At 59.4% G+C, this 13821-nt stretch overlaps 1 protein-coding gene across 1 annotated transcript in view; it reads left to right on the top strand.

The window, feature by feature from the left end:
- The window catches only part of LOC144945453 (histone-lysine N-methyltransferase SETD1B-like), a 31891-nt gene that overhangs the window by 13255 nt on the left and 4815 nt on the right, over positions 1–13821 (top strand). The window contains exons 7-19 of the mRNA XM_078873969.1: positions 184–546; positions 1277–1756; positions 2145–2314; positions 2402–3212; positions 3809–4033; positions 4434–4530; positions 4719–4840; positions 5189–5378; positions 5577–6023; positions 6442–9394; positions 10115–10397; positions 11807–11944; positions 12673–12792. Coding sequence (XP_078730095.1) covers positions 184–546; positions 1277–1756; positions 2145–2314; positions 2402–3212; positions 3809–4033; positions 4434–4530; positions 4719–4840; positions 5189–5378; positions 5577–6023; positions 6442–9394; positions 10115–10397; positions 11807–11944; positions 12673–12792 — 6399 coding nt within the window. The remainder of the gene's footprint in view (positions 1–183; positions 547–1276; positions 1757–2144; positions 2315–2401; positions 3213–3808; positions 4034–4433; positions 4531–4718; positions 4841–5188; positions 5379–5576; positions 6024–6441; positions 9395–10114; positions 10398–11806; positions 11945–12672; positions 12793–13821) is intronic.

Consider the following 13821-nt stretch of genomic DNA (forward strand, 5'->3'; position numbering starts at 1 on the left):
TTGTGCAATTGAGCCAACCGGGTAAAGCCACGTCGCAAACCTCGCCCCCTGCCATGAAACTGCTGCGGACCTGAGCCCCGCCGTGATGGTTCTGCATCGTAAGAATGGCGCCAATACCAAACGCACCCGCGTGATTTGATTCGGCGCCGGTTTGTGTCGCTCTTTCTCTCTCTTGCCGAGAAGACTTCCCGCCGCACGCCGTCGCCCGTGCCCTCCGCCTCCTCCACGCCGCCCCCCTCCTCGAGCCTGCCCGGCGAGAGTCCCCCCGGCTCGGCGCAGCCGTGCAGCCTCGACTCGCGCATTGAGATGCTGCTCAAGGAGCAGAGGGCGAAGTTCCCCACCTTCCTCATGGACGACAACGTCCCCAGCGGCGAGAGGGAGGCGACGCGCGGACGGAGGAGGCCTCCGTCCCCGCCCACACCGCCCACCCCCATCTCCACCATCTACGGCTTTGAGCTGGAGGAGATCTCGCCGACACCGTTGGCTTTCTCCGACGAGTCGGACATTGGTGATGAGGTGTATGACAGTCGCGACGAGAGGAGCTCGGTGAGGATGGATCAATTCGTAACTTCTCCCCCGCTGCTGAAAAGCGATTTCGATGAATTGTCGCGATTTGGGCACGGGTTGTGATTTGATTGATAGAATCGATCCTGTATGGTTTTTTTATTTTTCACTGTGTCATTTGAATCGTTACTCACATCTATGGTATTGTGAATTGAAATTCTTTCGCACCGTATGTAGCCAATCGTGCTAATCGGAGGTGCGGCGGAAACACAACAAACTAAACACAAAAAGCATTCATAGATATACTTATTCACATTTAGGCGATTTAATGAATTGTTGTGATTTAATATAAGAATCAATACTTTTTGTCCCATTTGTCGAACCTATATTTGTATGGTTTATTTTTAGTTTGGCGACCTCTAAGTTCTAATTGGCTGACGTTTTATGCCTAGTGCTTAATTTCCGCCTGGTCTGCCCAGAAAATATTTCAGCACCTGGGACGCCACATCCAGTTTTTCTCTCACTATGGCTGTGGCTACCAATTACGAGCCATCTACTCCAGTCCAGCGACCCGAAAAGTATTCAGTGAGAAATGAACCCCTGACTTTGCCCAAGTTAAAAGTACAGGTCACAATTACACTAACGATCGCCCATGTCTTCTTTAAAGTGTCTGCAACGTACGTCCGAAATCGTGTCGTTGCCCTCACTCGTCGCGCCAACCAAACGAATGAAACGACACTGACTAAGCGCCGCGCCGCCGCTTTTCCCGCAGAGCTCAACGATCCTCAAGGGCGTGGAAGCGATGGTGTCGACGCTGCGCAAGGACAGCGAGCTGAGGCCCTCGAAGCCGGACGTGTTCAGCCCGGACACGCGCCTCTCGTTCAGCTCCGAGAGCGGCGGCGCCCACACGCCCAGGGCCGAGCAGCAGCAGCAGCAGCAGCAACCTCAGCAGCCGCCGCCGACGACGCCGACGACGACGACGTCGTCTTCGTCGCGGCCGAGCAGCAGGACCCAGACGCCCAAACAGGACGTTTGGCCGCAGACGCCGAAGCAGGACAGCTGCCCGGCGACGCCCAGCAAGAGCCTCGGTGGCGCCAAGCCCGACAGCCGCCCCTCCACGCCGAGCAGGCCGCCGCCCCTGCCAGCTAGGTCGGACGGCGAGGGCAGGCTGCCGTCGGAGTGCGCCACGCCCATCGTGGACGCCGAGGACAGCAGGGGGGCAGACGTGGAGATGGTCGAGGTGCCCAGCGAGGTAACGCTCCGCGACGGGAGGCGGCGACGCTCGCCTGTGGCACGAGGGTCGGTGGGTCGTGTCGGTTTGTGCGCGGCGGTTACTGGAGCCGAGGGAGTGGCGGGATGCGGAGGGAGAGGGGACGGGAGCGGTAGTAGAGGGCGTGCAGGGGAGTAGAGTGACACGAGAGACGAGAGGGCAGAGCGAGTTAATGGTGGATGTTGGAAGATCGTGAGTGTGATCTCTACATTTATCTGCGATTGGATTGGGAGCCAGTAGAGGGATCTGAGTGTCAGGTGCGAGTCAGGAGCCTGGCAGTGGCATTTTTTATTTTATTTCTCATGACCATTGTTCACGTTGTAAAATGTTTGGTGTTTAATTGGCCTTGTGTTCTTGTTGATTTCCGCAGCCTCCACCTCCCAAAGAGCTGTCGGACGACGACATGGACATCTCAGACAATGAGACGGGGCAGTCCTCGTCCATCTCCGCACCCATCGAAGTGAACTCGCCCGTACCCACCTCGGTGGCCCACCCCCTACCAACGTCCATCCCCCCCACGGGGCCGCCCCCCATCAACCTGCCCCCCCCGCCGATCCCCCCGCCCCCCCACCAGCCCCCGCCGGGATTCCCCCCCTCCATCCCGCCCCCCTTTTCCATGCCACCCCTTCCGCCCCCTCCCTGCGTTCCGCCGCCCCCTCCTCTGCCAACGCTGGTGCCGCCCCCTCTGCCGCCTCCGCCGCCGCCGCCGCCTCCGCCGCCGCCGTCCTCCGTCCTGAGGCCTCCGCTGCCGCCCCCCCCGGGGCTGCCCATGCCCCCGCTGCCCCCGCCGCTGCCCCCGCCCCACTCGGCCATGCCGCCGCTGCTGCCCCACTTCCACTACGGCATGCCCAACCAGGCGGAGCTGGTGCGGCACTGGTTCCGCAGCACCGCGCCGGGGGCGCCCATGTCCTTCCAGATGCAGACGCAGATGCTGAGCCGCATACACATGATGCAGCGCTACTCGGCCAACTCGGCGGGGATGCCGGGCCAGCCCGCGCCGGGCCAGCCCGCGCCCCAGGCTCCCTACCCTTACCCGTACCCGCTTCCCAGGCCTTCTCACGCCGGCGGCGCCGGCGGTCCCGGCGGTCCCGGCGGCGTCGGCATGGGCGGCATGGGTCACTTGCAGGGGCCGCCGATGTCTGGCGGCGCCGGGCCGCCCTTCCCGTCGGCGCAGCTCTACCCCAAGCTGCCGCTTCCTCTGCCGCTGCCGCTGCCGCTGCCGCCGGTGACGTTCAACCCGGCGGTTCCCCCGCCCGGGTACAGGCCGCCCCCCAAGAAGAAGGACGACCCCCACCAGGCAACGATCGATGGCGTGCTGGAGGCCGTGATGACCGAGCTGAAGAACATCATGATCCGGGACGTGAGGAAGCGAATGGTGGAGGGTCTCGCCTTCAAGACCTTTGACCACTGGTGGGAAAAGCAGGAGAGGAATTTCAAGGTGAGGTGCTTGAATGTCGCTCGCCGGGATGGGGAGTCTTTTCAGGTTCGTCACCGTCGTCATCCTCGTCAGCTCCGTGGGCCTTACCTAGTAAAATGAAAATAGTTTAGTTTGTCTCACACGGACCACAGCACTGTTATCCCCTTATGCTTGGGGGGGGGGGTTACAGGTTCTCTGATTTCCTCCGACCTGAAGACGAACGCTTGTTAATTAACTTAAAATATCCTCCTCACAGCAGTCGGTTAACTTGACAATGTGGGTTTTCACAGCCAATATGCCATTTGGTTCATAATGAAATTTTTCGGTCGCAACTTAATAATTGTAACTTGGCCAAACTCAACTCCGTTATGAATCGCGCGACTCATTAATTGAATTGGCCAAACCTCTTGTGGTGTAAACAGAAGATTACTAAAGAAATCTTGCCCACGCAAATCAACACATTAATCTCTTATTTGTCAACCGTTCATTCAATATATTTAGCTAATTAAATACTGGACGCACCCGTAAAGACAATGTCAAAGCGAGTGTCGCGCTCGTGTCCCAACAGTGCTGAGATCCAACCGCTCGTTCTTTTCTCTCCTGTGTCCGCCGTGCAGACGCCCTGCAAGGAGGAGGAGGCCGGCAAGTCGGAGGAGGTCGTCAAACCGGAGGACGCTGGCGGAAAGAGCGACGAGCCGGGCAAAGCGGCGGCGGAGCCCATCTCGGCGTTGCTGTGCGGGCCCTCGCCCTTCGAGAGCTGGGGGAAGGGCTCGGTGCTGGGCGTCGACGGCCTTGGCTTCGGCATGGGCCTGCGCGGCGCGCTGAGGTTGCCCTCCTTCAAGGTGACTCTCAGTCCCAGGCCAAAGGGATGACTCGCCCTCGTGACGTCGCTTGGAGCCGACGTTGTTGTCGGCCTCCTGTAACTTCACACTGCTGGGCGAAGGCCTCCCCCCCCACCCACCTCGCTCTCTTCCGTTACTTTCTTTCCTCAGCTGCTGCTGTACAATAGCGGCCTCCAAACTCTCTCTCTGTGGTGCCGTCTCGCTCCTGCCTTCCCTTCCCCTGTCTTCCTCCGATTCTCTTCCCTTCTGCCGGTCTCCCCTCCAGCGTTAATCTTCCGTCTCTCATCAGTCGTTCTAATCACGTTGTGCTGCTCCATTTCCACAACATTTTTATTATAACTTGACAGCAGCATCGTCAGTGACCACCGAACGGTTCCTTCCCGTCTTCCTATGTCCCCAGGTGAAACGGAAAGAGCCCCCGGAGCCAGCTGCCGTGTCGGAGCAGAAGAGGGCGCGCGTGAGCCCCTCGTGCGAGCTGGAGGAGGAAGACGATGAAGGTTTCCACCAATAATATTTCATTATACTTCGCCTGTATTCTAGCATCAGCGTGGCCTTAAACCGTTGCATGCCGGCACATCTCCACCACTGCCAATAGCACAATGGACGACCACCTTTGTGCGTGTGCTTTTGTGTGCGTGTGTGTCTGCGCGCGTGTGTGTCTGCGCGCGTGTGTGTGCGTGAGCAGAGGAGAGGATGAGCGACGCCTCGGAGGCCGAGGGGCAGCCGGTTGGACGCGTGCGGAAGCACAGGGTGGCCCGGCCGCTGGAGCTCGACAGCGAAGGGGAGGAGGAGGAGGAGGAGAAGAAGGTGGGGATCCACCATGTAGTCGCCCCATCCAAACGGCGATCCACCCTGCGTCGCCGTCGTCACACGCGAAGGGCGCTCCACGCCATGGAAATAGTCGATCGATCCGTCGATCATTGCTGCGATGAATTAAATTGTGTTAGCAGAATACGGTTGGAGACCGGGGGAGAGATGAAAGGATGTGGTGGAATGAGATATGAGGATAGTGCATGGCACAGAATAGAAGTTCATGGAGAAAGAACATTTCATCAGATGACCCGATGCCGTCATCGGACTTTGGGTCAAAAAACAACAACCCTTTTCAGATGAAGCTTCACTTTACACTGATTCTATTCCGCCCTTTTTTCCCAGGAGCAAGAGATGTCAGTGGAGGAGGAGGAGGACGAGGAAGAGGAGGAGGATGAGGAGGAGGAGGAGGAAGAAGATGATGATGTGGAAGAGACGGAAGAGGCAGCGGTGGAATTGGCGGAGGTGGTGGAAGAGGAACGCTCTGACGTGGAGAAGAAGGCCCGAGCAGTCGACGTGAAGATGGAATCGGATGGTAACGAGGCCGGCCGGACCACAGACACGATTCCAACAGTCGATTCGCAAAATCGAGTTTAGACTGCGTAATGTATGCACGTTTTGAACCGGGACATGATCCTGCAAAGGGGATCGGGCATTCCTCGGGGCCGCTCGGTTCAACACAAATACAAAAACCGCCCTTAACGCTTTTCTTTCCTATTGACTCATTCCACAGGCGCTCAGACGGCCAGCGAGGTCTCCTCAAAGTCCGGCACGGAGTCGACCTCCGCATCCGGCTCGGAGTCGCCGTCGGAGTCGCGTTCTGGCTCGGAGACGCAGTCGGAATCGGAGCCGGAGTCTGAGCTGGAGACGGCGAGTCGCGTGTCTCCATCGGACGCCCGCCCCGCGGACAAGGCCTCGTTGTCCATCTCCTCGTCCTCCTCGTCCTCCTCGTCGTCGTCCTCCTCCTCGTCGTCCTCCTCCTCCTCGTCCTCCTCGGAGTACGAGAGCAGCTCTTCGTCGTCCGAATCGTCCGAGTCCGAGTCGGAGGAGGAGGAGGAGAGCGCTCGGCGCGAGACGAGAGCGCGGGCGAGCGCTGGTGCCGTGGCGGCGGCGCTGGCGCGCGACGACGAGGACTACACGTTCGACGCCGACGACGAGGGCGACGAGGTGCCGACGGCAGGTATGGGTTGCCCCCTGTCGCTCCGCCGTCCCCGCCTACCCGTGAAGTGTTCACCGCCCCCCCCCCCACCCCCGCCAGCAGGCTGGTGCTGGCCATGTCGTCGCTGGCAGTCTCGTCGGCCTGTGCGTTTGGCGTCGGTGAGATCGGTGGTCGTGCCGAGGCAGCTTCGGGCATGCAGGTCAAAGTTTGGTTGGGATTTGGGATCCAAAACGTGCGCTCTGTAGAATTCAATTGGCTCCATAGACTAACAAAGCGCCCATGGACTGCTGTAGAACCCTTAGATTAATATAGGACTTAACTAACGTTGAAGTCATACGAACAGAACCCATAGAATAACATAGGACCCGTAGACTGATATTGGACCCATAGATAATTATCAAAACCCATAGACTAACATCACGTGCCGATACTGTTGCAGACGTGCCGGCGTTCTGCGAGCACAAGAGTGAGCCGGGTTCCCCCGTGGCGGCATCGCCGCTGCCGCTTGCCGTTGCGGCCGCTCCGCCGGGCCGGCCGGTTGCACCGCTCGGCGTGGGGCCGGCCACGCCACCGGGCGCCCCGCCGCGCTCGGACGAGAGCGACCTGGAGACGGCCGAGTGCGATGACGAGGAGGAGGGGGACGTGCCTCGGACGCCCGGCAGGGACCCGCCGCCGCAGTCGACGTTCTCCGACGTCGACTTCCCCGAGTCGCGGGGGCCGCGGCTCTCCTCGTCGGACGCGGACTCCTGCGGCGGCGGCGTCGTCGCGTGGAGGATTGCGGCGCAGAGGCCGCCACCGACGGCGCCGCACGGCTTTGCCGTGCCGCAGAGGGTATCTCCGACGGCGCGGACGTCGCTGTCGGACTCCGTCACTCCCGCGTCGCTCCTGGGGTCCCTGTCGGGGTCGACGTTGCTCCCTCCGCGGTCGCCGAACATCCCCGTGACGCCCGGCAGGGACATGGGCTTCGTGTCGCCATTTGCCGAGGCTTTGCCGCGCAGCCCGGCCGCCGGTGACGGCGAGAGCCAGCGGCGCGTCCTCGCATCGGCCGACGTTGGGCCGCTGCCCGGCAAGGAGTTTCCTTCGTTTCAGAATTCGCGAACCTTTGTCGGCAAGGACGACGACACTGCGATGGACACCTCCTTGCCCCGGCTGGACGGCAAGGAGACGTCGAGCGGCCAGAAGAGGACCGAGAGTCTCTTCAGGAGGGGCGAGATCGAGTGCGACATCTCATCGGACGACGACGTCCCGGAGCACAACGGGGCCGTGTCGGCCATACTCTCCTTCCTGTCGGAGGACGAAGCGCTGGAGGAGAGTCGTCCCTCGCCCGAGCCGCCGGTGGACGAGAGGGATCGGTCCGAGACGAAGGACGACGTCGCTTCGCCGCGAGCCTCGTCCCCCGCCGTGACCCCCGATGACATCTGCAAGCCGAGGTCCGAGGCCAAAGTCGCCGACGTTTGCGAGGAATCGAAGAGGTCGACGTCGGACAAGATCAAGCTGCGGCCCGTGGTGATGCTGCACTCGAGGGACTGGGAGAAGCTCAAGCAGTTCCGCTACGTGGACGCAGACCGGACGGAGAAGGTGGTGACGCTGAAGCTCTCGGCGCAGCAGTCGGCCTTGCAGGCGGAGCTCGGCAAAAACCTGCGGTACAAGGCCGACTCCGGCACCGCCGCCGACGTCGCCGCCGAGCTGCTCGCTGAGATCACGCAGAAGGGCGCGCGGGAGTCGCGGGCCGACGGAGCGACACGGCCGTCGGAGGACGAGCGGGAGGACGGAGAGCTCGGGCGCCCGGCGGCGGAGAAGATGGAAGTGGAGGTCGTGTGCAAGCGAGAAGTGGAGGCGCCGGAGGAGACCACGGAGGAGACGGAGGAGGCGGAGGAGGAGGAACGGGAGGAGGATCGTCGCGTCGTCGGCGAGCTGCGCCTGCGAGCGGCCTCGTTCACAGAGAGCCCCAAGCCGGCAGAGACCAAGTTGAGATCGAAGCGCAGGGGAGTTGTTCCCGTGGAGACGGTGCCCGCGCCGTGCGTCACGAGCGAAGCCGCCGCCTCGTCTCCCCTCCTCCCGGGGCCCCCCTCGTCCGCCGAGAAGACGACGCGGTCCTCTTGGGACGGCGGGGAGCTCGTAGCCCGGGACTCGGAGTCTCGACCGATAGGGACCTCGATCGAGACCGAGTCGAGGCTCACTCCGCCGGACGAGGAGATGTCGCCGCCGCGTGACGAGGTGGAGGGCGACGCTTCGGCGGCGTCGCCTGCCGAGGAGGCGGTGCGGGATTCCAGGACTCATGACGCGGAGGACTTGAGGCGTTCGGGCGCGGCCGAGGAAATGGTTGTTCAAGCCAAGCTCGTTGAGAAGGTGCACGACCTGAAAGAGGAGCTGGTGTCGGTGGAAGAAGAGGAGTTGAAAGAAGAGGTTTTGAAGAGGAAGGTTCCAAAAGAAGAGGTGTTGAAAGACGACGTGGATGTCACCAAAAATGACGACCTCATCAACAAGAGGACGGTGAAGGATGAGGTGTTGAAAGAGGAGGTAATGAGAAAGAAGCCACTGAAGCAGGAGGCCTTGAAAGACAACGTTAAAAAGAGGACAGTTCAGGAGGAGGTTTTGAAAGAGGAGGTCTTGATAAAGGCACTGAAAGATGAGGTTTTAGCAGACGACGCTGTCATAAAGAGGACGGTGAAGGAAGAGTTACCGAAAGATGACATCGTGACAAAGAAGGTGCTGAAAGAAGAGGAGTTGAAGGAGGAGGAGAGTGAAGACCGGCTCTCCGAGACGATCAAATCCGAGGTCCTGCCTGAGGCCTTCCTGCCAAAACCCCTCGCTCAGGAGCCGCCCCACTCAGAAGCTCCCAAGGTGGACGTGAGAACGTCCACGCCGCAGCCGGGCGTCACACCGATCGCCGCCGCCGTCGCCGCCGTCCCCGTCCCCGACGCGCTCACGCCCGTCGGCGTTTGCGGCGGCGGCGGCGGCGTCAGCAGCGGCAGCGACAGGGGCGGCGTCGAGACGGCGCTGGCCGAGGGCCTCCTCGCGGAGGCGACGGCGGCCACGCGGCCCAAGATGGGTCGGAAGGGCCGGCGGCGCGGCCTGCGGCCGTCGGAGGGCCTGGCGGCGCGCATCCCCACGCCGCCGCCCTCGCCACCCGACTTCCAGTTCCGCCCCCGCAGCCAGTTCGAGGAGATGGCGATCCTCTACGACATCTGGGACATGGGCATCGACGCGGAGGACGTGGAGTACCTGCGCACGACCTACGCGAGCCTCCTGACGCAGGACAACAGCATGGAGTGGCTCAACGACACCCACTGGGTCCCTCACCCTCATATCCTTCCCGTGATGGCGTCGCGCGCACGCACCCGCACGCGTACACGCCGCGACACGCCTGCGTACAGACGGCTGAAGCAGAGGTCACTTCTTTAGCCTTGAATGTACGTAAGTGCCGCCAGCGTGCACCTATTAAGGCTGGCATGGCCAGACACCTTATAGGGGGGGGGGGTCTGTGGCCAGTTCAGGAATCGCTTGCTACTCACGATGGCCGTGGCTGGAAATCGGATTTGGGTTATCAGGTTCACAGCACTAACCACTGTACCACCGTTCCCCACCTCCCCCACCCCAATGCACGATCACACAAATATAAAGATCCTCCGTATAGCTTTAACAGTCTGTTGAGGCAAGTGCTGTTAGCGAGCACCTATGAAGGCCGGCACTGCACACGAGGGTGGCCAGCACCACGCCCGGCGAGCTTTATCTTCCTTGTGGCCATGTTTTACACACAGCACCAGGTCCTCATATGAGGCTGAATCGACCTAGGGGAGGCCCAGGACCGGTTCTAATAATCGTCACTAATGTTGGCCGTGAGCTGGAATCGAACTCGTGTTACCGGGCTCGTAGTACAGCTCGCTAACCGCTACACTACCACTCACACGGGCACACTAACACAAACACACAAATACACCAACACCACCAAATGCAAACACATGAACACATTGATGCACGGACACACAAACGTGAGTACAGCAACAACTAAACAAAGTCATCAATATTGTAGAGAATGAGTACATGGTCTTTGAGCAGCATTGCACAACTAACCGAAGAGACATTTGACGAGGTCAAGGGAAAAACCACAGGTTGTTATGGGTCAACGCAAACACGTGGGTGCGCGGTGACCACCACGCACGCACAATTCGCCCCGCTGCGCTCCTTGACGGCGCCGCACACACGCACATCCCGCGTGCCGAGCGCCCCGGCGGGCGCGGGCACCGCAAGAAGGTGGCGAGCGACGGGCTGCGCGAGCACGCGACGGGTTCTGCCCGCAGCGAGGGCTACTACAAGATCAGCATGAAGGAGAAGGCGCACTACCTGGCCGAGCGACTCGTCGCGCTGGACGAGCAGCTTCCGGCCGACACGCAGGTGACCCCCCACGACCGCCCGTCCCCCGTGCGCGCTTCGCTCGTTGCGCGCGCACGGCCCGCGCTTTGCTAATGAGACCGTCCTCGTACCTGGGGTCCTCACCGGCGGGCGACGCGGTGGCGAGATGTTAACCACTTGGCCTCGTATGCAGGACGATCCTGACCTTTACGCCCGCTGTATATTTGGACTTTGCGTGTCTCTCTCACGCTTTTTTCGCGTGGATTTTTCACCGGGTCCTCCAGTTTTTCCCCCCACATTTATAATCAACGTGCTTTTGGAGTATTTGGCTGCAATACATTTTCAGACGATAAGCCACTTTATTGAGCTATCAGTTGTGGCCAGGTCACTTCTGAAAAAGAGCTATACAGCTCAGTGGGTCTTACTCGGTAATTTTTTAATATAGAGGGTGTTTCAAAAAGGTGGACCGATTTGAGATCGCTATATCTGCAACCACGAACCGCCCATGAATGAAACTCTTACCACTTGAAAGGGCGGGGCATAGAGTTTCAAATGATTACCGCTCGATGCCTCTCCCAGTGCACAAACAGCCCCTAGCCTCAGTTATTCGCAAGATGGTGACCCCGCAACACAAGGGGCGTTTTGCGTTCTGCAGTTCAGCAAGACCGAATTCGTAATTGAGGTGCAGCGTGTGTTTCAACGGCGATTTGTCATTGATCCGCCGATGTCAAAGAGCATTCGTCGTTGGTACCGACAATTTGAGGAAGCAGGCTGCTGTTGATGTCAGGGGAAGAGCACGGGGCGACCACGCACCTCGGAGGAAAACGTGAGAAGAGAGACGTTTGGGACGAATTCAACTATCGTCTCGATGTTGTCCGTACAGCAGGTGGAGGGCACATAGAGCATTTATCAAATGTTTAGTAAAACTGGATAACTCATTAAACCGTTTGTAACTTTTTGTGTAATTGTAAGATGTTGCCATCGTGAAATATACTGCTTTGAAATAAGGTCCATCTTTTTGAAACACCCTGTATATCTTGATTTGAAGCTTTCGTGACTTCAGGAATCCATACTCTTTGGTTCTTTCGGTAAAGTCACGTAGGTAGAAAATAAAATAAATCACGACGTTTCGGGGGCAACACAAGCGTCCGTCATCAGGTGGGAAAGCATGGTCTGCTGCTGAGGCAGACGGACGCTTTACCGAAAGAATCAAAGAGTATGGACCCTGTATATAGTTGATAGTTTCACTCTGCTCGTTCCGCATGCAGGGGCACGCTTTGCCACTGAGACCGTCCTGGTCCCGTGGACCCTCACTGGTGGATTAACAAACTCGCGAGCCGGCCTGACCCCGACGTCATTTTGTTGTGGTTCCATCCTGACCACGGTGAGATGTTGTTGTGCTTCCGGCCGGCCTCATCCTGGCGTCGTTCTGTCGGTCGTCTCGCTCGCAGGGCATGAGCATCCCGGCACAGCCGTCTCTGTCGACGCGCGCCGGCTCGGAGCGGCGCTCGGAGCAGAGGAGGCTGTTGGCGTCGTTCGGCAGTGGGGGTCCGGCTGACAGCGACCTCTTCAAGTTCAACCAGCTCAAGGTGCGCACCGCTCACGATTACAGGACGACGCCTGTCCGTGCGCGTGTGTCCGTGAGCATGCTGCGCTACGAACCCGGCGACCCGAGTTCGGATTCTCGCTCACGGCCAATTACGATGGCAGAGATGACCTGAACTAATCCTGGGCCTCCCCTAGGTAGACTCGGCTTGAAATGAGAATCTGGGGTGATGCGTAAACATCATCACTGGAGAGACGAAGGGGACGATCAGGCATGGTGCTGGCCACCCCATCCCTCGTGTGCCATGCAAGCCTTTATAGGAGCTCTCTAACAGCGCTTGCTGCTCCAACAGTCTCTTAAAGGCTGTGCGGGAGATCTTTACCTTTGCGTGTGTACGCATGTTCCTGTACGCATATATGTGGGAATATCTATATGGCTGACTTCGGCCTACTTGCAGGCCATTCCTGCATACACCTCGTGCCGCACAGAGACGGCTGTCACTCAAGTTCAAGTGTATTTATTAGGTGTAGCCCTGTGAGCCATTCGGCTCTTGATTCGGGTGCAACCGCAACAAAAAAAACATGAACAAGAAAACATCTTAAAGTGAATATGTGACTAAGTGCAAACAGAAAATCCACTGAGGGGGGTCTCCTTGGCTAGACCGTAGCAAGCAGTCGGAGATGTTAGGCGCTCATGAGACACAGAGGAATTTAAGCAAGGTCTCCGTATGACCCTTTGTGTGTGTGTGCGCGCTCCCGTCTGTGTCTCCAGTTCCGCAAGAAGAAGCTCAAGTTCACCAAGAGCGACATCCACGACTGGGGCCTCTTCGCCTTGGAGCCGATCGCGGCGGACGAGATGGTGATCGAATACGTCGGCGAGGGCATCCGGCAGGTGGGTAAACCCCCCCCACCCCCACCTCCCCACCCACCCCAACTCAGCGTCGGACGCTCTCGCTCGGAACTCGGTCTGATTCCAGGGACCAAGGAAGCGTGCCGGTTAGCTTTGCCGCAGGGACTGAGGGAATTCATCGGCGTAGATTGTCGGGGCAGCCTTGGATACCGCGTTGCCATGGGACGGCAGACTCGGACTTGGCCTGGGTTGCTCAAATTGCGTGCCGATCTCGAGTTGAACGGACAGGTTGATTTGATTGAAGGAAAAGTAGTGGGTTTTTTTTCTTCTTCTGTGATGTGCGTGCCAAGTTACCAGAGTTGGGGCTGCCCTTTCCCAGCATTACTTTTGCGATTCAGTAGACAAGCAACTGAAGATGCTGCAGGCGCCGTAATTGTGAGAACGAAAAAAAAAACTTGAATTCATCGAATAGCTGAGCGGAGGCCGAACTGAGACGTGGCGAGTAGCGGTCGATGGATCGTGCGCACGCACGGTCGTGGACGCGCGAGTAAAGGGAGCGTCTTGAGTCACACATCCCATCCACAAGCGAGCAGCGGCCGCGTGGATGTACCGTACCGTACGCTGAACTTCTTTCGCACCGCACGTAGCCAACCGTGATTATCGAAGGTGTGCGGCGGAGGGCAGAAGGACACCAAATTGAACACGTGAAGCGGTTCTAAAGAAAACGAGTGGTTGTGCGGCGTGAGAAGACGCTTGCGCGTTTGGCCGGGCCATGCCATCGCGTATTCACCTCCGGGGGACAGGCGTACGTCAGGGGACGGGGGGGGGGGTGCGGCAGGGGGTGGCAGGGGGCGACGTTCCTCGATGGGTGACGGTTTGGTAGGAGGGTGGGACGGGTTTTGGGGGAGGGTGGGACGGATGTGGGGAGGGGGGGGGTCCTTCTTCCATGCGGCTGATGTAGATGCAGAGCAACAACTACAATTTCACATTCGGGTGGTCGTCTCCTGCGTATTTGTGGTGGGTGGTGGTGGTGGTGGGGGAGGGCGGGTCCTGATCGTGTGCCACGTGGCG

The sequence above is a fragment of the Lampetra fluviatilis genome, chromosome 37, assembly GCF_964198595.1.
Source record: "Lampetra fluviatilis chromosome 37, kcLamFluv1.1, whole genome shotgun sequence".
In the NCBI taxonomy this organism is placed as follows: Eukaryota; Metazoa; Chordata; class Hyperoartia; order Petromyzontiformes; family Petromyzontidae; genus Lampetra; species Lampetra fluviatilis.